The 23347-nt window shown below is 36.2% G+C and overlaps 1 protein-coding gene across 6 annotated transcripts in view; it reads left to right on the top strand.

Annotated features, from left to right (window-relative positions):
* RHBDD1 (rhomboid domain containing 1) overlaps positions 1-23347 on the top strand; it is a 183233-nt gene that overhangs the window by 44129 nt on the left and 115757 nt on the right. For all 6 annotated transcript variants that reach the window (XR_007951649.1, XM_051983440.1, XM_051983442.1 and 3 more), the window contains exons 2-3: positions 5033-5547; positions 8226-8358. Coding sequence is in view for 5 of the 6 variants with exons in the window: in XM_051983440.1 (XP_051839400.1) it covers positions 5115-5547; positions 8226-8358 (566 nt within the window). In the remaining variant the exon portion in view is untranslated. The remainder of the gene's footprint in view (positions 1-5032; positions 5548-8225; positions 8359-23347) is intronic.

Below are 23347 nucleotides of genomic sequence, written 5' to 3'. Positions count from 1 at the left end.
AAGTGTAAATTGTTAATTGGCAATTTTTACCCCCATTCAAGATTTGAGCTCTAGTGTTGAACTGAAGTATTGCATTTTAGATTTGTATTTATTGTTAAATGCTGTTAGATTTGGCTCATAGTTCTATCTTTTTGAGATCTTTTGGGATCATCATGCATTAAATAAAGTTAGCCTGGTGGTAAACCCCTGGAGGATATCTCTTTTCAAGTTGATTTCAGTCCATTTGTATGCAATTGTTCAATAGGTAATGAATTAGCCTGAGCACCATTACATCTTTCTCCATCTTTATCACAAGGATATTGGAAAAGATCAGCAAATGTCTTAATGAAATCCTCTATGCTCTATGCCATTGGCCTTTTCTGACCCTATCAACCATGAATATCCTTCTCAAAACTATGTTACATTTATTCTCTAACAACTTAAAGATAGAGTTATTGTTTCTCAGAGAGACTACAAGCTTCTTGAAGGCAGGAACAGTTCCATTTTTGCCTTTTATCCTCTTCCCTGACTACATAACATTAGTCTGTATTAGCCATAGTTAGATGTGTTTCATAGTCCAGCTCTTCTTTAGTATTTAGTGATATAGAAAATTCCCACTATGATTGAAATTGGTAACTCTTACATGTTTCTAGAGAGTTACCTGAGAAATTTATCAAGGATTAGCTAAGCATTTTGTGTAGGTTCTCCATCCATTATGCTATAAAGCTTTGGTGCTATTTGCCATTTTCTAGTGACTAGTAATTATTCCAGGGATGTCTCAGGCGGTCTGGATGAACTTTATTCTTTATACTGGATCAAAACTTTTTTAAAATATTTTTTTCCTATAAAAAAACTTTGATAGATCGGTGTGATCTCATTAATGTAGGTATTCTCTCCAACAGTGTAGATTACATCTTGTCCATGCCTTCTCATCTCATGTGAGATTGTTGGCCATGTTCTTCTGTTAGTCCTTCCCAGGGGCTCTACCTAATATATTGGGGGAAATCGCTCCATTTCTTTCCAAACAGGGAAAATAATAGTGTAACAGGAATGCCACCAACTTTCTCTTGCTGTGTTTCTTTGAAAATATAGTGATTAAAATAACGACATACATATTTGTTAAGCCCTAATTATTTATTTTATATACATACATATATGCACATACATATCCATATGTAATATATACTTAACACACATATATATTATCTCTCTATATATATAAAACATATACACATACATATTTTTATATACATATTGAAACAGGATGTAAAGAAATACAATATTGAGGCAGAGAGTATTGCTTTCTTTCTCTAATCTCATGTTTTTAAATCATTGATTAGCTTATTTTAATTCCTTCACCAAGATAAACTCTTCTAGCTTCAGAGTTTACCTATTTTCCTAATGTCAGAAACTTGAATTTCATCCAAGAATTGTACTTTTTCTTTAAGAGGATTCTCTCTATGTTCCTTCTTTTGTCTTCACCAGGCTCATTCCTTCTCCCTTACTCCATTTCTTTCTGAGAACCAGATGCCAAATACCCCCACATGGAGGGATATTGTGAAGTTTCCTAAAATATGGATAATTATTGGTAGGCAGAAACCCTTGTAACAGTTATATGTAGCCAAACAAAACATATTTCCAAACTAGTCATGCTATAAAAAAAGTGTTATCAACAGAGGGGTTTTGTAATACTTTCTGCATCACATAATTTTGCAAAAATCATTTTAATTGGTTGTTGGTGGTTGTGGTTGTTTTGGGGAATTATTTATTTTTATATCTGAAAAGACTTTGTAGCTCTCTACTTGTGTTTCTTGATACAAATGATTGTAAAGCTTTTAGTGTGTCCAAAATGTGGGGTAATACATTTTATTTCTTATTTTTCCCAGTTACATGTAAAACAATTTTTTACATTTGTTTTTAAAAATTTGAGTTGCAGATTCTTCCCCTTCTTCCTCCCCTTATTGAGAAGGCTGATCTGAAGTTGTGCAATTTCTTTAAAAATCAACATAGATTTATACATACACCCTCAAAATAACTCCTCAAGAAAATAAAAAGTTTTAGAAAAAGCATTCTATTCAAACCATAATCAGTTCTTTCTCTGAGCATGGATAGTATTTTTCATCATAAATCCCTCAAAGTAGTCTTGGATTATTATATTGATGAGAATATCAAAGTCACTCACAGCTGAGCATCCTGCATATTTGCTATTACTACGGACACAATACATTTTACTGTGCTCGAGATCATGGAGGACTTTCCAGATTTTTCTGAGAGCATCCTGTTCTTCATTTCTTATAGAACAATAATATTCTTTCATAATCACATACCACAATTTATTCAATCATTCCTCAATTGATGGGCATCAAATGGTAGCATTTTTTAACCAGGACTTAAGGACCTATGTTTTTTCCTGATATTGATTATGCTCTTTCCACATTATATAATGATAATAAGGCTTATAAATTATATCTTATATACAATAATGATTTAATAATTTATTCTACAATTAAATGGGACAGGATTCAAACTCAGCTATTCATGACTACTCAAGTTGAGTACTCCTTCTGCTGTGTCACCTAATTGTCTTTATCTTCTTGCCTTAAAAAAAAAATACAACTTTCCTTTTATGTTGAAAATTTCTCTTTCCATTATTAGCAATGGGTTTGTGAAATAGCAAATTTTTCCTCATATCAGTTTGAAAATTTTTTACATATATAATTGAATGAAAAATTTTAATTATTCTTACTTCATTGGCTTGCAGTGAAAAAGATTTTAATTTCTCAGCTAAGTGATAAGAAAGGCAAATGGGTAATTCTACTTTCCAATGTACATCAATCTATTATTCTCAATATATAAATTAATACTTGTAATTAACTTATAAGTAGAATTACTTGAAACTTTTTTTATACATATAATTCATCAAGCATTGTTTTGACCTTAGCAGTTTTTTCAGGAAGCATCAATGTTTTTCTTGTTGAATGAAACTTTTTACAGTTGACAATTCTCAGTTGTTTATTTCTATAATGCAAGGCAACTCTCTGACCATAGACGTCTTTTGCCTTTTTTTTTTTTTCAATGAAAAAGCAAAATTTTTACTCGGGGAAAAAAGGTTTTAGCAATAATCACCATTTATACTTTCAGTGTATTTTAGTCTATTAAGTTTCAAGCTAAAGCATTTATATAAAGCAAATGTAGTATCCTTTATATTTCTTCAAAAATAGCAATTGTGAAGCCCAGAGATAAATATAGTGAATTATATTTTCTGGATTTGGGCTTTTTTTTTTTTTTAAACTTTGTGTTTCTTTATTTCTGCTATGAAACTGTTTTTTATCTTTGTTTGCATTAGTCTTAGCTCCTCAAGTAGATTTTCTCTTTAAGTCTATTACATATTTATCAATCATGAAAGAATATTAACTTTGCTTTAAAATTCCAAGACCAAGGGCAGCTAGATGGTGCAATGGATAGAGCATCAGTCCTGGAGTTAGGAGGAAGGGAGTTCAAATTTGACCTGAGGCACTTGACATTTCCTAGCTGTGTGATCCTAGGCAAATCACTTAATCCCAGTTGCTTTGCAACCCAATTTCTCCCCCTAAAATTCCAAGACAAAACTTGGAAGAAATTGAATTTGAGGTGAACCATTGAAAATACATGATTATTTATAACCATTCTTGAGTTATTTCAGTTTTTCAAAACTTGTAGAGTTTTGCTTGTTTCAAAACACCTTATAATGTGCTTCACAAAATGAATAACATGTCGAAACATAACATGGTGATGTTTTTAAATTTTCACACAAGAACTATTTAATTTTGAGTTTACAGGTTACAATTCAGCATGACATTTAGCTTCATTATGAACCTATATTGTAGTCAAAAATAGCAAGTAAGTTTGCCTATTGCATTCTGCCTCTCTCCCCAGTTTTGAAAACTGTCCAAAGTAGGCTTTTCTCTAGTTATATGATAACTCTTCAGTAGGGTATCAATTCCTTATCAGAATTTGAAACAGCCTGTAATTCTTAACAAAAAATAAACATACACAAAATGAACATTTTGGTATACAATATGGAACATAAAAAAGCATGAAACTTAATAGATTTAAATACGCTGAAGATATAAATGGTAATTATTGCTAAGACTTTTTTTGCCAAAGTAAAAATTTTGCTTTTTTACATTGAAAAAAAGAGGCAAACTTGGATGTCTGTGGACGTATTCTTTTACATAATAAAATTGTAGCCTGAGATCTAGAGGCTGAGTGATTTCTTAGGGGAAATTTTGTTACTAAATTTTACCAGATCTTCCCCTTCTCCCTTTCTCAAAAAAACAAATAAGTAAATAAATAATACAAGGATGACTTTGGAATTGGAAGACCTGTGTAATATTGCCTTTGTGGCATTGAGCAAGTGACTTTTGTTCCTCCTTTTTCTTATCTGTAAAAGGTCTAGTTGTCCTGTTAAGACCCCGTCTAACTCCAAATTTATGATCCTTTGAGAATCCATCAGACTTTTACTGTTATCAAGTCTTAACATTCAAGAATGATTCCCCATTCCTCGAGTACTCACTTTGTTACTTATTTTGTGCTTACCACAATTGATGGTGTGGATATTTTTCTCTGCCTTGTTTCTAACCAAGGGCCTTCCCTTGAAGGTGGAACTTATGGAAAATATATTTTCTATAAACAGGCCTGATTCCTGAGAATCCCTTTCTTCTGTGGTCTGGTGCTATTCCAGGTTTCATATCTTATGAGGATATATCCTTTTTCCATTTCAGGGAAAACCTAATAGTCCAGAAAAGATTATACAGTTTCTCCCAAAGAACTTTTGCTTGCATCATCTTGGGAGAAGACTTGGGAGTGAGAGCCAAGACTCTGTCAGTGATGAACTATCTAACCTTAGGTCAATCTTCTCACCCTCACCCGTTCCTCATTTGCAAAATGAAGGGATGATTACAGAACTTGGTGAATTGGAAAGGATATGGCATCAAATGTAAGATTAAGCCCAAAATGCGTATTTGTTCGATCAGTATATTTTGTTTTGACTTGTATTTCATTTTTATTTCAGACATAAATGCTAGTGGGATCCTTTTGGATTTTGAAAATCACATCATATTTTGCTCCCATTGGTCGCCTGAATTTTAAGCACCATGCAGCGGAGGGCAAGAGGATTTCATCAAGGCCTGCTTTTACTTTTTTTTCAAATCATGCAGGTTGGGCTCACCAATGTCCCTCCTGTGACTCTGGCATGTATAGCCCTCAACATCTGGCTTTTCCTCAACCCTTTGAAGCCCATCTACTGGCTTTGCCTAAGTGTGGAAACGTGTTATGAGAAAAAAGACTGGCAGCGTCTGCTACTTTCCCCTTTCCACCATGCTGATGACTGGCATTTATATTTCAATATGGTGTCCATGCTGTGGAAAGGACTAACACTGGAAAGAAGACTGGGTAGTTTTTGGTTTGCCTACATCATAGCAGTTTTCTCCTTGCTCACGGGTGTGGTGTACCTGGCATTGGAATATACTGTTGCAGAACTTCTGGACCAGCGTGAGTTCAAGGTGTACTGTGCCATTGGCTTTTCAGGTAAGGCAGGGGGACTTTTGGAACATTTATGAAGGCTCTCAGGGAGGGGCAATGGATTATGTCCTTTCACTAGGTGTGCATTCTCCATTTCATTACTCTCTAGGAAGGATATTTGGGAAGGTGGAGGGAGCATTCCAAAAATGGTGGAAGTCCTCAAGTCTCTTCCATAGGAGAATTGCTTGAGGGACTTGGGTATGTTAGTCTAAAAACATAGTTGGGTTCAACTATTTGACAGACTGACAAGGACAAGAGAGAATTCAATTTGGTGTTTAAATTTTTTTTTTTTTTTTGGCCAAAGCAATTGGGATTGAATGATTTGCCCAAGGTCATACAGCTAGAAAGTATTAAGTGTCTGAGATCAGATTTGAACTCAGGTCCTTCTGACTTTAGGACTGACTCTAGGACTTTAGTGACCCCCACTGTTACATAGGACTATCCACTGGGACTCAAATATTGAAGGGCTGACATGCAGAAGAGAGAATTCAATTTGGTCTGCTTATTCCCACAAGGCAGAACCAGAACCAGTGAGTTGAAGGTTCAAAGAGGCAAATTTGATGTCAGGAAAAATATCTCAAGAATTAAAGGTGTCCAAAAGTATAATGGACTGCCTAGGAAGAGAATGAATGAATGAATGGATGGATGGATGAATGAATGAATGAATTAAGCATCTACTCCATATTGAGCATTGTGCAAAGTGCTGAGGATTCAAAGATAGAAAAAAAAAAGTGGTTCCTGCTCTGGAGGGCATGTGTTCCAGTGGAGAGATTAGTTACACATGGAAAGCTGTGAATGGAGATAAAGGTAGAGGTAATCAGAGAGAGAAAATGACAAGAGATAGTGACTGAGCCATAGGGTCAATGGGTTGAAAATAGGCTATCTATAAAGCACTAGGTGTCTGGGGTGTAGGAGAAGCTACTCAGAAAAGGAAGAGTTGATCAGAAAGGTGGGAGTGAAGTGAAAAATGGCTAGGACATTTGCTGCAAGAGTGGTCCAAGAGAGGTATTGAAAAATATAATGTACTTCCTGGCTTTGTGACCTTGGGCAAGACACTTAACTCCCAATTGCTTCAACAACAAGAAAAAAAAAAAAAGAAAGAAAAGAAAAGAAAAGAAAAGAAAAGAAAAGAAAAGAAAAGAAAAGAAAAGAAAAGAAAAGAAAGAAGGAAAGGAAGAAGGGAGAAAGGGAAAAGGAAAGGAAAATATAAGAGCATTTTTTCTTCCTTACCTCAATCCTCCCATATTTAGGAGGAACTCAAGCAGAAGCTAGATAGATGGTTACTTCTTGGGTATTGCAATGGAGAACTTTGGAGAGAGAGAGAGAGGTGGTGGTAGGTGTCTGAGAAAAGCTGGTCTTTGAGATACTTTCTTACTTTGACATTTCTCTGGTTCAGGAATACAGATCCTGGGAAGGGAAAGAACCATAGTATGTTAGACAAGCTTCATTTGGGGTCACATACCCATTTCTGTGTGACACTCCTGACCAGTTTACTTAAGCCAAGTTTTCTCATCTATAAAATAAGGTTGAACTAGATGGTCTTCAAGGTTTTATCTGAATTAACAATCTATAATTCAAGGCAAAAAGAACATTGTCAGCAGTGATGAATCTGAATTAAGGCTAAGAAAAACATAGTTGTTTATCTTCCATTCTTTCTCCTGGGACCCCAACCATTACATAGATTTTAGGCCATAAACAATGGTTTGGTGTTGAATGATAGGCTAGAATCCTAGAAGGTTGCTTTGGTTATCATCAAATAATACTAGAATGTAGGAGGGCTAACTTACGTCAATGGCATTCATGGAAAATTTGTTTCTAGGAATCATTAGATATTCGTGTTGAATTGCTTGTGATAAGGATTTTTTCTAAGCTGTTGAGTATCCCTTTGACCAAGTCCTTCTACTTAATTTCTCCCTTTTTAAAAATACAGATTTTATTGTTCTGAATTTGTTAAAACATGATTTAAATGGTGTATTTTAAGACAGGGTATAAATTGAAGGAGGATCAAAATGCTTCTTAAAAATGTTGAGAATCAGTTTGTCTTTCCCTAACTCTATTTTACCTTAAACATCTCTCCCTTCTCCCAGTCCTTATACCATAGTACTTTCTAATAGTATAATAATAATTGATAATGACAATAACAATGATTGTCATTTATATAGTACTTTAAGGCTTGCAAAGAGTTTTTGATGTAATATCTGGTTTGGTCTTCATATACTGTTATCTCCCTTTTAAAGATGAGGAAACTGAAATTAACAAGAATAAATGGCTTGCCCAGAGTCACATGAATAGTGAGAGTCTGAGGGAGGATTTAAACTTAGTCCTACCTGACTGCAAAGCCCAGTGTTGTTTCTCCTGTGCCATCTAATTGTTTCCCACTTTACTTGAAGTCAGGAAGATAGCACACAGTTGTGGACTTAAGTATCCATTGGCAGATTAATGTCTGAATTAAATTAGTCAAAGGAATAATTTCATTGAATCATTGCCTTCCTCTAAAAAAAAAAAACAGTTTGATAAGTTTAGGGGAAATAGAGAATTGTTCGTTGTAATAAGTGGTGGGGTTAATAGAATAGGCTTTCTTTTGCTTTGAATTGATTCTGTTTATATAATTGCTGCTGTCGTCCGTGTGTTGTATATATTTCATTTTTAAAAATAATGTGTTTGTGCCTTTTCTTTGTTTTTAGGAGTCTTATTTGCCTTGAAGGTTCTTAGCAACAATTATAACCCTGGAGGACACACAAATATCATGGGCATGTACATCCCCAACAAGTATGCCTGTTGGGTAGAACTGGTGATGATTCATTTGCTCTCCCCAAGGTAAGTATTCATCTCTTTTGGAAAATCAAAATGGAGGAGCTCCATTTGGGCTGTGAAATGGTTAATTGCTGGAGAGTGTTAATATGGCTACTTCTAATGATGGATGGTAGTGATAAGAGAATATTTGAGCTTGAGAGAGCCATCTGCATCCAGAGGAAGCTCTATGGGGACTGAATATGGATCACAACACAGCATTTTTCTCGTTTCTGTTGTTGTTGTTTGCTTTCTTGTTTTTTTCTTTCTCATTTTTTCCCTTTTTGATCTGATTTTTCTTGTGCAGCATGATAATTATGAAAATATGTTTAGAAGAATTGAACATGTTTAACCTATATTGGATTATTTGCCATCTAGGGGAGGTAGGGAGGGAAAGGGAGGAAGAAAAATTGGGACACAAAGTTTTGCACGGGTGAATGTTGAAAATTATCTTTGCATGTATTTTGAAAAATAAAAAGCTATTATTATTATTTTTAAGAATATTTGACCTGGAAGGGACTCTAGAAGTCATTCAGTTCAGCCTTACCATTTTACAGATGAAGAAACTGAAACTTCCAGAGAGTTAATCTGGTAGACAAAGACACACAATTAGTAGCAGAACCAGAGCTAGAATCTAAATCTATTGGCCAAGATATCTTCTTTGTTTTTGTTTATTTTCTTTTATTGGGTCCTTACTCTTGGGTAAAAAGGGGAGTTATTTGAGATAATCCCTTCTTAGCCATACTATCAGCATATAAAAAGAAAAAAATTATCATCATATTATGTGGTAGGCATTTTTCTGAGAGTAAAAAGACAAAAGTTAAACGGTCCATGGCCCTCAAGGTATTTAATGTTTTATTGGGGGAAATAATGTATGTGTACATATTTGTGCATGTTTATGTATGTATACACACACTATATGTATAGTCACATACACACATACATACACTGTGCTTATATGCATGAGTATATGTCTATATACATAACATACATATAAACATACACACACATTTTCAGGGGAGGCACTATTGCTATGAAAGTAGATTCATTTTTGTTATGAGCACTCTGCAGCATTGCTTGGGAGAGAGGTGACTATGATATGAAGGAGGAGAAATTGAAGAATAAAGAAGAAATGCTGTGAAAGGGGATCATAAATCATAGATATAGAGCAAGAAGGGGATCCTGGAAGCCAGCTAGTCAAACCTGACTTACACAGCACAGCAAACTCACACAGACAGCAAGTAACTGATGCAGGATTTGAACCCAGAGTCATCCGACTTCAACTCCAGTTCTCTTTCCTCTGTAATCTTGGCGCCTGTCAACACTTCTTCTTGTTTGGGAGGGCCTTTCCCATTTAATAAGAGTGTGTTTACCATTATTTGAGGATATCCTTTCTCTGTAGATTTCCAGCCTTCAGTCTCCCTTTGGTGCTGATTCCTGATCTTGGACAGCCATCATTTGAAATGTATTGTTCTCGGGTGGCAGTTTAGCTAAGAGAGCATAACAGAATCATCAAAGTTTTCCCTTTTAAAAAAGTCCAATAATGTCTGACCTTTTATCATTTGAATAGTTCTTTCTCACCTTGTCACACCAAAGGGCCTCTGATGGGTTTGATCTAGCTGGGATGGAAAGCAGGGGCTTTCTCTTGAGACACTTAGGGATGACAGTCTCCAGTTAATATTCATATGCAAATTAGTTTTCTTGGCACTTGAACTTTGAGATCATGTCATGAATCCATTGAACAGCAAGGTCCTTTAGCATTCTTATGCGACTATTTCTGAGGAATTCTGCCCTACTTCTTTCTAATCATTAAAAAGGCATAGCCTTGTTTTAAGTGGTATTTCCACTGTATGGGGACAGACTTGACATGCTGAGCAGGGAAATGATGTCAAATTTCTCTTCCTTCAGGTTTGCAAGAACAGTGCTTTAGACTTTCAAGAATAGGGGCTTTGAAAGATAACTTTGTCTATCCAGACATCTGCATATGTATGTGTACAGATGAGGTCTCAGAAAAACAATGGACAAGAGCAGGGGGTTGGGAGTATCTGACAACAGTCCGGTGGGAATATGAGAGTGAAAACTTTTTCGGCTTTGTTTTATGATTTTTATTCTGATAACCAGTCAGTATTTTCATTAGACATATTCTGTATCTCTTTAGGATGAAAGCAGCTGCCTTTGTCAAGAGACAAAGTTTGCTCTTTGGAAAAAAAGGAGAGCTTTCCGAAATAAATATGTTAGTGGAATGCTAGCTTGAAGAAAACAGGCGTGGAGCAGATTGTTTTCTAGGCTGCTGGGTCAACCATTAACCATGCCATTAGACAGGTTATCTTGGCAAGCGTATGTCCTATCATTAACGTGTATTCTGCCCTCTGAAGTCATATCATCTAGAAATACTGTCTTGTATTTAAATAAGGCTTATTATACTGAACAGAATGCTTTCATTGAACGATATTATATTGGAAGAAGATTCACCAGCTTTATATATGGAGAAAAAACTTTTTATTTCCCCAAACATTTGTGAGATAAAGTACCTACTATGTGGCAGGCACTGGGGGTACAAAAACAAAGCCAAGTCCTGATCCTAAAAGTTGGACATTTTATTGGGAAGAATGTATATGTTACAGATGAGTGCTAGGGAAGTCCAATATGATATATGTAGGGCAGGGGTTCTTAAACTGGGGTCCATGAATTTGTATTGTTTTTTTTAAGGTATTTCAAAACAATCCTGTTTCATTATAATTCTATGGGTTTTATTTCATGTTTTAAAAAACATCATTTTGAGAAGGGTTGTATAAGTTGCTGAAGGGTCCATAACAGATACAAAAGATTAGGAACCCTGATATAATGGAAGGAACACAGACTCTGGAATGGGAAAACCTTGGGCAAGTGCCTCAGTTTTCTCATCCCCAGATTGAGGTTTTTATAGCTCTAAAGTTGTTTTTTGTTTGTTTGCTTGTTTTAAACTCTAAATCCTGTAGCTCCTGAGGAGGAAAAGGATTGCTAAAGAACTGAGCTTGGTGGGGTCACGGGTGCTGAGTGGCAGCTTCTGGACAACTTCATTCTCCCCCCCCTTCTGAGGATGCCTAGGAATTAGAAGGCAGGAATGTCATAGGAGCTGCCATTTCACAATTGACCAGATTGGTTACCTGGTGGGCAATACCTGAATTAACTTATTTGATCCTCAGAACTGTCCTATTATGCATGTTGGGTTGGTATTTCTATCCCTATTCTGGACTAGACCTAACTCAGACCAAGTCCAGTAATTTAGACCAGGGCTTCTTTTTTTTTAAAATTTTTTATTTATTTATTTTTTTTAATTTAATAATTACTTTATATTGACACTCGTTTCTGTTCCAATTTTTTTTTCCCCTCCCTCCCTCCACCCCCTCCCCTAGATGGCAAGCAGTCCTTTACATGTTGGATATGTTGCAGTATATCCTAGATACAATATATGTTTGCAGAACCGAACAGTTCTCTTGTTGCATAGGGAGAATTGGATTCAGAAGGTATAAATAACCCGGGAAGAAAAACAAAAATGCAGATAGTTCACATTCGTTTCCCAGTGTTCTTTCTTTGGGTATAGCTGCTTTTGTCCGTCATTTATCAATTGAAACTCAGGTCTCTTTGTCAAAGAAATCCACTTCCATCAAAATATGTCCTCATACAATATCGTTGTCGAAGTGTATAATGATCTCCTGGTTCTGCTCATTTCACTTAGCATCAGTTCATGTAAGTCTCGCCAGTCCTCTCTGTATTCATCCTGCTAGACCAGGGCTTCTTAAACTTTTTCCACTTAACAATGCCCAAAACATTTTTACATGACCCTGGGTACATAGATATATAAAATAGGTTTACAGATCAAACATTTACTGATAATAAATCGTAATTTCACAACCCCTGCATTCATGGAGTTGCAAACCCCATCTGGAATTGCAAACTACAATTTAAGAAGCTGGGATTTAAATCATTAGGTGGAACTGGATCAAAATGAGGCACTCATAGACTGTCTAATATTTAATGCTAGCAAGAGGCAGCCTTCCTCATCTCCATATGGAATTGCATCTGATTAGAAGGCATCTGCTGACTCGTTTCCTTGGCATTATTACATATACCTAGTCTGGGGCACATGGACTACCAACAGACTAGACTTCTCATGACCCAAGCATGCCCAGAACCTTCTATAGGGGCCCAAATGAACACTACTCCTCTTGAAACAAATCCAGGCTCAGGTGTGGTTTCCCTACCTGTCAGGGGAGACATCCCACGTGTCAAGGACCCTAGTCAGCGTGGCTCCTACCACAAGCCCTTTCTGGCAGATGAGGAAGCTCATACTCAGAGAGGTTGTGGCTTTCTCAAAATAATAACACAGCTAACTTGTTGATAGAACTCAGACTTCCTGACTCCTAGCCCAGTACCCCTACCGCAGTATCACATACCAGCATCATGTAAACACTCAGTGTTCGCAGAAAAAATAACACTTATGCAGCTTATTCACAAACATGCCTCTCTTTGAAAGACCTCAACATTTCTAGTCTTCCATCTGGACTCCATGAAAGACCTCAACATTTATCAGTCTTCCATTTGGACTCCATGAAAGACCCCAACATTTATGTCTTCCATCTGAACTCCATGAAAGATCTCAACATTTCTAAGTCTTCCATTTGTTCTCCATGAAAGACCTCAACATTTCTAGTCTTCCGTTTGGACTCCATGAAAGACCTCAACATTTATCAGTCTTCCATTTGGACTCCATGAAAGACCCCCACATTTATGTCTTCCATCTGCACTCCATGAAAGATCTCAACATTTCTAAGTCTTCCATTTGTGGGGGTCCATGAAAGACCCCCACATTTATGTCTTCCATCTGGACTCCACGAAAGACCTCAACATTTATGTCTTCCATCTGCACTCCATGAAAAATCTCAACATTTCTAAGTCTTCCGTTTGGACTCCATGAAAGACCCCAACATTTATATCATCCATCTGGACTCCATGAAAGACTTAAACATTTATAAGTCTTTCATTTGGACTCCATGAAAGACCTCCACATTTATGTCTTCCATCTGGACATCATGAAAGTCCTCAACATTTATAAGTCTTCCATTTGGACTCCATGTTGTATTTTCTTGATGAATATCTTTGCTGACCATGTACCTCTCTTTTTTATTCCCCTAACAATAATTAGAGAATTGTTGAACAAAATCCCCCTTCCCATATCACTTCATACATTTCCTTGAAACAGACTAGTGAATTGGGCAGTACAGACGAGAAAGCTGTAGTTCAGCTCAGTCTGTATAGGTAGTTTGTCTATGGCCATATCTAGATAATGGTAAAGATTGGAATCCTGGACCTGGTGTCCTTTTGAATACATTATTGCCACTTTCCATATCACCGTGATTGATCACTTCTGAGATTGTAGACCATTTGATGGCATTGTAACTGGGATGTTGCTGATTTGTAAAAGGGCAACTGAACTTTGGCCCTCCTCAAAAACTATTTGCTGAATGAATGAATGGATTAGCTTTTTAAAACTGTGTTGCTTCTGTCATTATAATACCTGCTAATGCTTACAGTTAGATTCCCATGTTAAAACTGACTATGAATCCCTTAGTCTCATAATTTTCCTATGTGCTCATAGGAATGTTCTTTAATGTTTTTTGAAAAAGAAAAAATGAAGTTAATGACATAGCTCTTTGCACCTTGAGATCTTAAAGAATTGTAGGATAAGAGCACACACCCAGAACTGCAAAATATTTATTTATACCCGAATCAGGGCCTTCCAAAGGGCTCTAACAAAAGGAGAAAATGGAGTGAAAATTATGCTGGAAAGAATTTAGTCCAAATCTCATCTATCCAACAGCTTGATCTTGGTCCTCCTAATGTTTAGGGTATTGGTTACTCAGTAGAACAGGAAATCAGGCAGACCCAATTGCTGTTGTGAACTTGGGAGAGGAGAGCCCACCATCATTATTCATTTGTGATCTTGGCAATTAGCATTCCAACCAAATACTTTGTCACTTCTCTTGAGCTTTTTGAATGACCAGGATTACTCTGTTCTTGAACAAAAATCTATGATCACTAACAGAGACAGAATTCTCTCTAGCTAGGATTCTTAACTAGCCATTCATTAATAACCAGATATATAATTTCTCAATTCAGGTCTTCCTTCAATCAGTGTATATCCCAAATTCTTCATCACCTTCAGTAAATGTTTGATCAGCTTCAGTGACTGGCCTCCCTCCCCCACAAAAATAATAAAAAAAATAAAAAGTCAGAGGCATCTAGGTGGCACAGTGGATTGAGCACCAGCCCTGAAGTCAGGAGGACCTGAGTTCAAATATGATCTCTGACAATTAACATTTCCCAGCTTTGTGACCGTGGGCAAGTCACTTTAACCCCAATTGCCTCAGCAAAAAAATTTAAAAAATAAAAAATCATAGCCTGACTGCCAACTTTTTTGGTGATGGGGAGAGTTTCTAGGCCCTTTGCAAAATGGAAGGACTTTGGGAACTTTATTGAGGACCAGTGAAGAATGTGGATGAGAAAACATACTAGTTAAGAAGGCAAGCTCAACCTCTTTTATAGATGAAAAAACTAAGGGCCAAAGAAGGAAGTGAGTTATCCAGATTTCAGGTGTTAGAGGTGGGGCTCAAATCCACTTTTGTTAACACCAGATCCAGTGAACTTTCTATTGTAACATAGAAGTTGTTTCCTCCCTTCCCTGGCATACCTTTGGAGAATCCAAGGTAAAGGGGAAAGTAGACCAAAAAATAATTGGAAACTAAATAATCTCATACTAAAGAATGATTGGGTGAAACAGCAAATCATAGACATAATAACTTCACCCAAGAAAACGATAATAACAAGACATCATACCAAAATGTATGGGATGCAGCCAAAGCGGTAATAAGGGGAAATTTCATATCTCTAGAGGCCTATTTGTATAAAATAGAGAAAGAGAAGGTCAATGAATTGGGCTTGCAACTAAAAATGCTAGAAAACGAACAAATTAAAAACCCCCAGTCAAACACTAAACTTGAAATTCTAAAAATAAAAGGAGAGATCAATAAAATTGAAAGTAAAAAAAACTATTGAATTAATTAGTAAAACTAAGAGTTGGTTCTATGAAAAAACCAACAAAATAGACAAACCCTTAGTAAATCTGATTAAAAAAGGAAAGAGGAGAATCCAAGGCAAGTCATTTCCACACTAACAAGAAGCTCTGTAAATAAGATTTTAATATGGGTAACGGCCGAAAGGCTCCTCTTGTATAAAGGAGAAAATAAGGAGTGAAGCTTTAATGATCTTTTTCTCATTAAAAGGTCAATCAAGAGTCATTTGCTGGGCATAAAGAAAGCTGCAGTATATTTACTCATCAGTTGGCCACATGTTTATCCAGCATCTGCTAAGCTCTAAGCACAATGCTAGGTGTTAATCATATAAATATGAAAGTGAAACCATCCTGCCCACAAAAATCTTACATTCTAAGTACAAAAATCAGAATATCCTTGCCTTCAAGGAGTTTATATTCTAATTTACAAACCGAAAGTAGCCTAAAGGAAGGATTGATCACTGGCATTTTATGATGGGACCAAGTGGTAACCTGGTGAGGAGTAACAGGTGAATGTTGTTACACTAGTTCACATGGAATGTAAAGACACCTAGAGGAAGAAGGCTTCCAAGTATATTGGGTAAACCATTTATTGAGGACCAGTGAAGAATGTGGATGAGAAAACACACTAGTTAAGAAGGCAAGGTCAACCTCTTTTATAGATGAAAAAACTAAGGGCCAAAGAAGGAAGTGAGTTATCCAGATTTCAGGTGTTAGAGGTGGGGCTCAAATCCACTTTTGTTAACACCAGATCCAGTGAACTTTCTATTGTAACATAGAAGTTGTTTCCTCCCTTCCCTTTTCCTTCTTTCTTTTCTCTTTATATCCACAGTGGCAAGAAAACTCTCAGATAAGGGAACTCCTTTCCCGTTGCAGAATAGCACCTTCTCAGTGACTTACAGACTTAGTAAGTTGCCTAAAGTACTGAGAGTTCTCAGTGCTTCCAGTGATTTGCCCAGAATCTCACAGCTGGTATATGTTCCAGGCGGCTCTGAAGTCTGCTCTATGCTGCCTTCACTATGCCAGAGCAAGCACTTAATAAACGTTTATTGATTAATTGCTGCATGCACTAGTGGTAGGAATATCCACATTGATGAAAATACAGAACCAATGAAGTCTACCTACTAAAGAGACTTTTACATATGGCACCAAGAAGATAGGTACATGTGTGAATGTGCTTTAATGATGCTTTAAATCATTACTGGATGAATATTTGTGTGATCATTAACTTCTACCCTTACATTCACATGCTTTCAGAAGAAGTGTTCAATTAGCTACCTAGCATGATTTCTAAATAAGTTTTAATTTAGTAACAGGAGGCCATATTGCCTCATGTAATTGGACAGACCTGCTGGTAGCTCTATTTGGAAATACATATGTCATTCATAAAGGTTGAATTAAGCCCTTTTGGCTTCAGAAATTTAACTACTGGGTATATCAACCAAAAAAAATAAAATTAGAGAACTCTCATAGTATTTAAGCTAGACAATCCACTATTTAAGGTGTTTTACCTAATGACTTGCCTTCCAATAAAGGAGGGAAAGAGGGAAGCAGCTGGGTTTTTTTTTTTTTTTCCATTGGACCACAAAGCTGACTTGAAACCAGGATTTGGTACTCGGGCTTCAACTAATTGGCTGTCATGCTGTGATGTAATTGTGGGTGTGTAGATGATAACACCTACCTAATCTCTGCTTTAACTAAGAGCATTGTTAATGATCAATAATAGGGTTGTGGTGACAGGTGTGGATATGTCAGATAATGATGACTATAGGTTATTTTAAGGAGATTAAATTGATGTAAGAAAAATCATTTGTCTTTGCTTAGAAATGATGCCAGTAAGCATGGCTAATTAAAACATGGAGCCAGTGTGTTTTGTGAAAATTGTGATTTTTTAAAATTGTAAAACCAAGTGCTAAATGGAGCAATTATTTTGACTTGCCTTTTTTTCCTCCTTCCTAATATTTTTTCATTAAAAAACGATAATGAAGCTGGTGAAGTTCAGTTATTTCCCTTTGGAGTATTTAGAACTTTGCACTTTGACCTCCTTGGAAGTATCTCTGGGAGGAAATGTTGTAGACACATGCTATACAATTAAATATTCTCTTTCTCCTAATAAGACAAAAAATCATATCTCTGGGGATTTTCTTCATATTTGCTCTGAATCCTTCCCATTTCAGTATAGAAAAGAATATTTTATAGTTAACCCATTTATTTTCGCCTTCTCTTTTGAAGTATTAACTAATTTTGGCTTAGAAATCACGAGAGTCAGAGCTGTTTTCTATTTTAATTTAGCTTTGATTCAGATTATGTGGAATTAAGACCGTCTGTACTGTGAAGTCTCATCATTAGTTCATCAATTATTTTGTGGTAAGCAGCTGAGAACCAGCTACAGCGTGAATGGTACTACTATTAAAAAGTGGTTTCCCATTAGCTCTCTGAGAAAGAAAACAATAAAACTCCAATTTATCTCTTGTTACATGGCCCTTATATTCCCTTCTGAATTCCAGAGGCTAGAATTTTACTTTCCAAGGCAATCTGTGATTTCAAGGTCAAATAAATAACACTTTGTTTTTCGTTTTTTAGAAAAAATGAATCTTTTCTGTTATTATAGAGCTATTGTCATCCTGAAAGATATAAATGTACTTTTGACTTTTTGAGCAAGCTCATTTTTAACTGTAAATTAACTCTACTTGATTTAACAGGGAAATATTATTTCTGCATTATTTGAATTCATTCTTCCTATCCTCTCTTCCCCACAGATTAAAAGTTCATAATGGGTTGGTCTTCAGAATTCTTACAGGAAAGTTCCCAAAACTCTGGGAAATAGTTCTAATTGGGGAAAGAACTCACTGAGTGATTAATTATCTTTTAATAATCTGAGTAATTAAATATCTTTAGACATGAGGGTCACAGTTCTAACTATTTCTTTGTTGTTAAGTCATTTTAGTCATTTGACTCTTCATGATTTTCTTGGCAAAAATACTATAGGAGTTTGTCATTTTCTCCAGTTCATTTTACAGATAAAGTAAACAAGGTCAAGTGACTTGCCCAGGATCACACAGCTAGTAAGTGACTGAGGCTGACTTCAGACCGGGCATTCGGTCCCCTGCAACACTGGGATTTTGTGAAGCATTAGTTGGGATATAGATACAACTTGCTAATACATAAAGACTGTTTGTGTATAGAATCTGCTTTCATTGCACATATTTTTATAGTTCTGAAGATGCTGTTGACAAACAGTATTTAAAAAACTTGTCAGAGGTGTGTGTGTTAGTGTGTCTGTGTGTCTGTGTTTTTCAGAAGAATGTTAAATAATTCAGGCTGTGTGCAATGGGGAGAAAAATGACTTTATAAACTAGGAATGCTCTTTTCTATTGAAAGTACAACAAAAGGCTCTGGATTGGAAGTGGGGTAGCATCTGTTCCCTCTTTTTAGTTATGATGGAAACTTGTCTGACCTGTGGTCTCTTAGATTAGTTCAGGGCAATTTAAATATAGAAGGAATGTGTGTTTTTTCTGTGACAAACCTGCTCTCCAGCACCAGTCTAATGTAATGATACTGACTAGTCCTGTGTCACCAGGACTGGCGGCTTAAGATCTTTTATGAGATTCATTGCCCCATTCTCTTCCAGCCATCTTATGGGAGCACTGCATCCAAAATGAGAAAGATCAAATAGGGGCAAGCATCTTTGCAGGAAGGTGTGCAGGATGGCTACTGAGAATCTTTTGGCGTCTCCCAGATGAATAAGTAAGGAGCTCCTTTATTGTATGCTGAGCTCTGTATGAGAGAGATACCTCTTCCAGCTCTGGAGGAGCATTCAGACTAATCAGAAGCGAGAAATCAGAAGGATTGGGAGTGCCACGGCTGTGGATCGCGTGTAATTGTTCTGCTTTCTTTCACCCCCTCCTATGTGACAGGGCTCTGCACAAGAAAAATGGTGTGTTGATGTGAAAATGCATTTATATGAAATAGCTATGTGTATATAATACAAATGACACTATCACTCAATCCTGAATCCTTTGCAATCTGCGTTCATCTGCCTCCCACCCCGAAACTGCTCCCTTCAAGGCCTTCAGTGAGCTCAGGTGCCAAATCCAATGAATGGCCTTCTCTGGGGCCTTATCCCTCCTGACCTTTTGGTAACATTACATGCTCTAATGTAGATCCACCCCCTCCTTCCTAATACTCTCTTTGCCCTTGGCTTTGAGAATACTGTTTTCTTTTGCTTCTTTCCTCTTCTCTTTTTATTTTAAATTCTCTGAAACCAAATTTTAAACAATCTTGTTAAACTTTTTAAATTAATCTGAACACTTTTATTTTTAATTTTTCTTTTAAAAAAACTGGGCTTGATACATGCCAACAAACAGAAACATCTCCCTATACAAAGATGATTGAGGACTATATATGAAACCAGGTTTTTCTAACATATAATACCTTTTCCCTGCCTAATATTTCAAATTTCTCTTGAAAATTTCATCACTGCTTTGCTTTTCCATGGCCCCTTCAGAACTTCCCTTCTGTTCTTTTATTTTTTAATGATTGGTTAATCTTCTTTTCTTCCCTTTTTTTAGTATGACTGTCTTTGCCCCCTCTCCCAACCCCAGCCCCCAAAGCTCTTTTATTTATAGTCACACAACAAATGCTCGTGTCATCCATGTCTGAAAATGTTTGTCTCATTTTACAGTTTTAGTCCATCACCACTTTACCAAGAGATAGGAAACATGATTCATTGTCAGTTTCCTGGAGTTGTGATTGACTGACCTTTTCTCAATATCTTTTTCCATGCCAAAGTGAGTGTGCCAAAGCTTTGTCCTCATAATTCTTTTTTTTTTTTAATTTCTTTACCTTCTTTCCTTTGCTGTCTCCAACTCCCATGTTTTTAGTTATCATGTTTAATTCCTGCCAGCTCGCCAAACCCAGCATGTTCAAAACTGAACTTATCTTTCTCTCGACACCTTTCTTTTCATCTTATTCATTTCACTTATGGTTCCATGTCCTTTGTCATCCAGGCTTAAAACTTTTAATTATTTTTAATTCTTCCCATCCCATGCTACTCCAGCCCAATCAATTGTTAAATTCTGTAGAATCTACCTACATAGTATGTCTGGTGGATCAATCCCTTCATCTTCATTAATATTGCCAATATACTAGTTCAGAACCTCATCACTTAAAAAAACTAATATATCTGTCTGTCCTTTCTCTCCCTTCCTCTCTCCCCCCCTCTTTCTCTCCTTCTCTCCCTCCTTCTTTCCTTTTCTCCCTCCCTCCCTCCTGTCTATCTATTTATCAATAGATATATCTTTTTTTAAAAAACATCACAATGATTTTTGGATATTCTCTCCATTACCATCACTGGAACCTTGGTCAACCCAGTGAGACTTCTTTATAAGTAAAATATGTAAACCAAAATATCACTGAAGCCATTCCTGACAATTTGTACAGTATTCCATGACCCTAATCCCCTACTTCTCCAAAACAAAAGAGGGAGGAAATTTTCCTTATCTGTTCTCTGGGGCCAAAATTAGTTATTGCAATTATACAGCATTTGGCTTTGTTGTAATACTGCTTTTATTGTGTCTGACAACTCATTCTGATCACTTTATCTGGCTTCAGTGATCACAAGTCTTCCCATGTTTCTCTGAATTCTTCAACTCATCATTTTTTATGGTATAATATTAGCTTTTATATAGTATTATTATATGGAATATTATATGATATAATAAGGGGTCATGGTATAAAATTGGATTTTATACATACATTTACACACACACACTTATACATACACATCCCTGTTTGTATAGCTATCTCTAATTGATTGGCATCAACTTTGTTTCTAATTTTTGCTACCAGAGAAGGTATTGCTATGAATATTTTGCTATACATCAGATCTTTTTTTTCTGACTTTGACCTTCTGGAGTATATATGCCCATTCATAGATTCTCTTGGTCAAAACAGTTTAGCTACTTTTCTCACACAATCCTATTTAATGTTGTTGTTTTTTTAATGATTGGTCTGATTTACAGCTTTACTTAAAATATTTTAAGGTATCTGTGCTCCCCTAATCTATCCAATATCAACTATTTCTGCCATTTATAATCTTAGCCCATTTGTCAGATGTAGGATAAAACCATCAAATTGATCTGCATTTCTCTTATTATTAATGGCTTGGAGCAGTCATCCATATGGTTGTTTGTAGTTAGCAGTTCTTCCAGTGAAAAGCTCTTTTTGTCTTTGAACTTATATACGAAGGAACTTATTGCCTCTAGCCTGAGCTACTATAATAATGTTCAAACTAGTCTTTCTCGGGCTTTTTCTTCTCTTTCATCCATGTTTAATTGTCAAAATAATATTTACACAAATAGATAGGAAGAATATCTGTTCAAAAATCTTCAGTGGCTCCCATCATTTCTAGGATAACACATGAGCTACTCAGCTTGGCATTAAAAGCCCTTCTGTAATCTGGCTTGAATTTCTTTCTATCTTTATTTTTCTCTGTTCTGTCTCACATGTTCTTTGTTCTATTCAAATAGTGAAACTTGCTTGATCTTTTACTTGATGCTCCTGCCACCATCCATAAGTGCCATTTGGCCTATGTTCTCCTTTATCTCTCCTTTCAGAATCTTTCTCATTCAAGGTCAGCTTAGGTACCACCTCCTCTCATTATGATCTCAGAGACCATCCGAAAGCTAACCCATACTTAGACAACAATCTCGTTTCTGTCATACCTGGCAAATAATCTTTCAACCTTTGCTGAAGGATCTTCAGTGAGAGGGAATTCCCTCCCTCTGGAAGCAGATCATTTCTCACTTGTTTGGAAGCTGTTTCTTATTATTGTTTTAAATTTTACATTTATTTATCTGTTATCTATTATTCTTATTCCTCTAAATTTGTCTCTTTGTAATTTCCACCCAAGCAGATCACTCTACATACAACTATTGTATCTCCATTGCATCATTTCTTTCCCAAGATAAGTGTCCCAGAATTAAGATAAAAATTTCTCTGGGCGAGAGCAATTGATCCATCAAATTCTCTTATACCACTTTGTCTAGCGTTCTTTTTTAAAATCACAATCTACAACATTATATTATACATACGTGTGTTTATTAGATTCCTTCAGTAGTCTCTTTAAGTTTCTTAAGGGCAAAAGAGTATTAAGGTTTGGGTTGTTTTTTTTTTTTTTAATTTGTCTGCAGTGTTTAGTACATAGGTTATTAATTTGGAATTGAATTGAATTTTTTCATCTTTAATATATTTTATTCATTTAGTTAAATATTTCTAATTACACACACACAAAAAAGTAAATTTGATGATTAAGAGAAAAGAACAAGTATAAAAGAAGTTATCCAGGAATTGTATGTTTAAGAAGAGAACATGGGAGAATTTATATACCAACACCTAGGGAGGATGGATAGGCAGGCTCAGTGCTCTACCCTGATACTGTATCAATGTGTCTCACACACACACACACACACACACACACACACACACACACACACACACACACAAAATCAAGGAAGACATTCTGTGGGTCAGTTAGGCCTCCTGTGGTGAATTTATGGGAGGACATGGATAAACAGGTGCAACAGGGTCAGCAGGCACAAATGGTTTGTGGGATAACGTCATCATCGGGATCACAGATCCATTGAAGGATTTAGATATTAGGTGACTTGCTTATCACTGGACTATGCCCAGTATAAAACAATCTGTCTTCTGTGGAGGATTATATAAACATCCTTGGATTTTTCTCAGCATTTCCTGATGGCAATGCAGCATTAAACAATAACACTAGTCATATTCAGGGATTACCCAAATCATCAATTAGGGAACCACAGAGTTTACAAGATCAAGTGTAGTTTCCTTCTTGGCAAAACTTGGTTCACACGCTTGGGCTCTAAGTCCCAAGGA

Source organism: Antechinus flavipes, chromosome 3, assembly GCF_016432865.1.
Source record: "Antechinus flavipes isolate AdamAnt ecotype Samford, QLD, Australia chromosome 3, AdamAnt_v2, whole genome shotgun sequence".
NCBI classification, from domain to species: Eukaryota; Metazoa; Chordata; class Mammalia; order Dasyuromorphia; family Dasyuridae; genus Antechinus; species Antechinus flavipes.
Note: the sequence above shows the minus strand (reverse complement) of the source record. Positions and strands in the feature narration are given on the sequence as shown.